Here is a 1110-nt window from a genome sequence, read left to right on the forward strand (position 1 = left end):
TCTGGGTAGAGGTGTTATGTGGGAGGCTGTACAGAGTCGGGGTAGTGGTGTTATGTGGGAGAATGTACAGAGTCGGGGTAGAGGTGTTATATGTGAGGCTCTACAGAGTCGGGGTAGAGGTGTTATGTGGGAGATTGTACAGAGTCAGTGTAGTGGTGTTATGTGGGAGGCTGTACAGAGTCGGGGAAGTGGTGTTATGTGGGAGAATGTACAGAGTCGGGGGAGAGGTGTTATATGGGAGGCTCTACAGAGTCGGGGTAGAGGTGTTATGTGGGAGGCTGTACAGCGTCGGGGTAGAGGGGTTATGTGGGAGGCTGAACAGAGTCGGGGTAGAGGTGTTATGTGTGAGGCTGTACAGAGTCAGGGGAGAGGTGTTATGTGGGAGGCTGTACAGAGTCGGGGTAGTGGTGTTATGTGGGAGGCTGTACAGAGTCAGGGGAGAGGTGTTATGTGGGAGGCTGTACAGAGTCGGGGAAGTGGTGTTATGTGGGAGAATGTACAGAGTCGGGGAAGAGGTGTTATATGTGAGGCTCTACAGAGTCGGGGTAGAGGTGTTATGTGGGAGATTGTACAGAGTCAGTGTAGTGGTGTTATGTGGGAGGCTCTACAGAGTCGGGGTAGAGGTGTTATGTGGGAGGTTGTACATTGTCGGGATAGAGGTGTTATGCGTCAGGTTGTACAGAGTCGGGGTAGAGGTGTTATGTAGGAGGCTGTGGGGTAGAGGTGTTATATGTGAGGCTCTACAGAGTCGGGGTATAGGTGTTATGTGGGAGATTGTACAGAGTCAGTGTAGTGGTGTTATGTGGGAGGCTGTACAGAGTCAGGGTAGAGGAGTTATGTGAGAGGCTGTACAGAGTCGGGGTAGGGGTGGTATGTGTGAGGCTGGACAGAGTCAGGGTAGAGGTGTTATGTGGGAGACTGTACAGAGTCAGTGTAGATGTGTTATGTGGAAGACTGTACATAGTCAGGGTAGATGTGTTTTGTGGGAGGCTGTACATAGTCGGTGTAGAGGTGTTATGTGGGAGGCTGTACAAAGTCGGGGTAGAGGTGTTATGTAGGAGGCTGTGGGGTAGAGGTGTTATATGTGAGGCTCTACAGAGTCGGGGTATA

General features: G+C 51.4%; 1 protein-coding gene across 1 annotated transcript; it reads left to right on the forward strand.

Annotated features, from left to right (window-relative positions):
• Positions 1–16: 16 nt before the first annotated feature.
• Positions 17–706, forward strand: LOC110442036. The gene has a single exon (XM_021485441.1). It carries the CDS (start codon positions 17–19, stop codon positions 704–706), a length of 690 nt encoding a protein of 229 aa, XP_021341116.1.
• The last annotated feature ends 404 nt before the right edge of the window (positions 707–1110 follow it).

Source organism: Mizuhopecten yessoensis, unplaced genomic scaffold, assembly GCF_002113885.1.
Source record: "Mizuhopecten yessoensis strain PY_sf001 unplaced genomic scaffold, ASM211388v2 scaffold716195, whole genome shotgun sequence".
Classification (NCBI taxonomy): Eukaryota; Metazoa; Mollusca; class Bivalvia; order Pectinida; family Pectinidae; genus Mizuhopecten; species Mizuhopecten yessoensis.

What these genes read in the sequence shown, in the direction of transcription:
- LOC110442036 (XM_021485441.1), top strand. Translation starts at nt 17, where the DNA reads ATGTGGGAGGCTGTACAGAGTCGGGGTAGTGGTGTTATGTGGGAGAAT.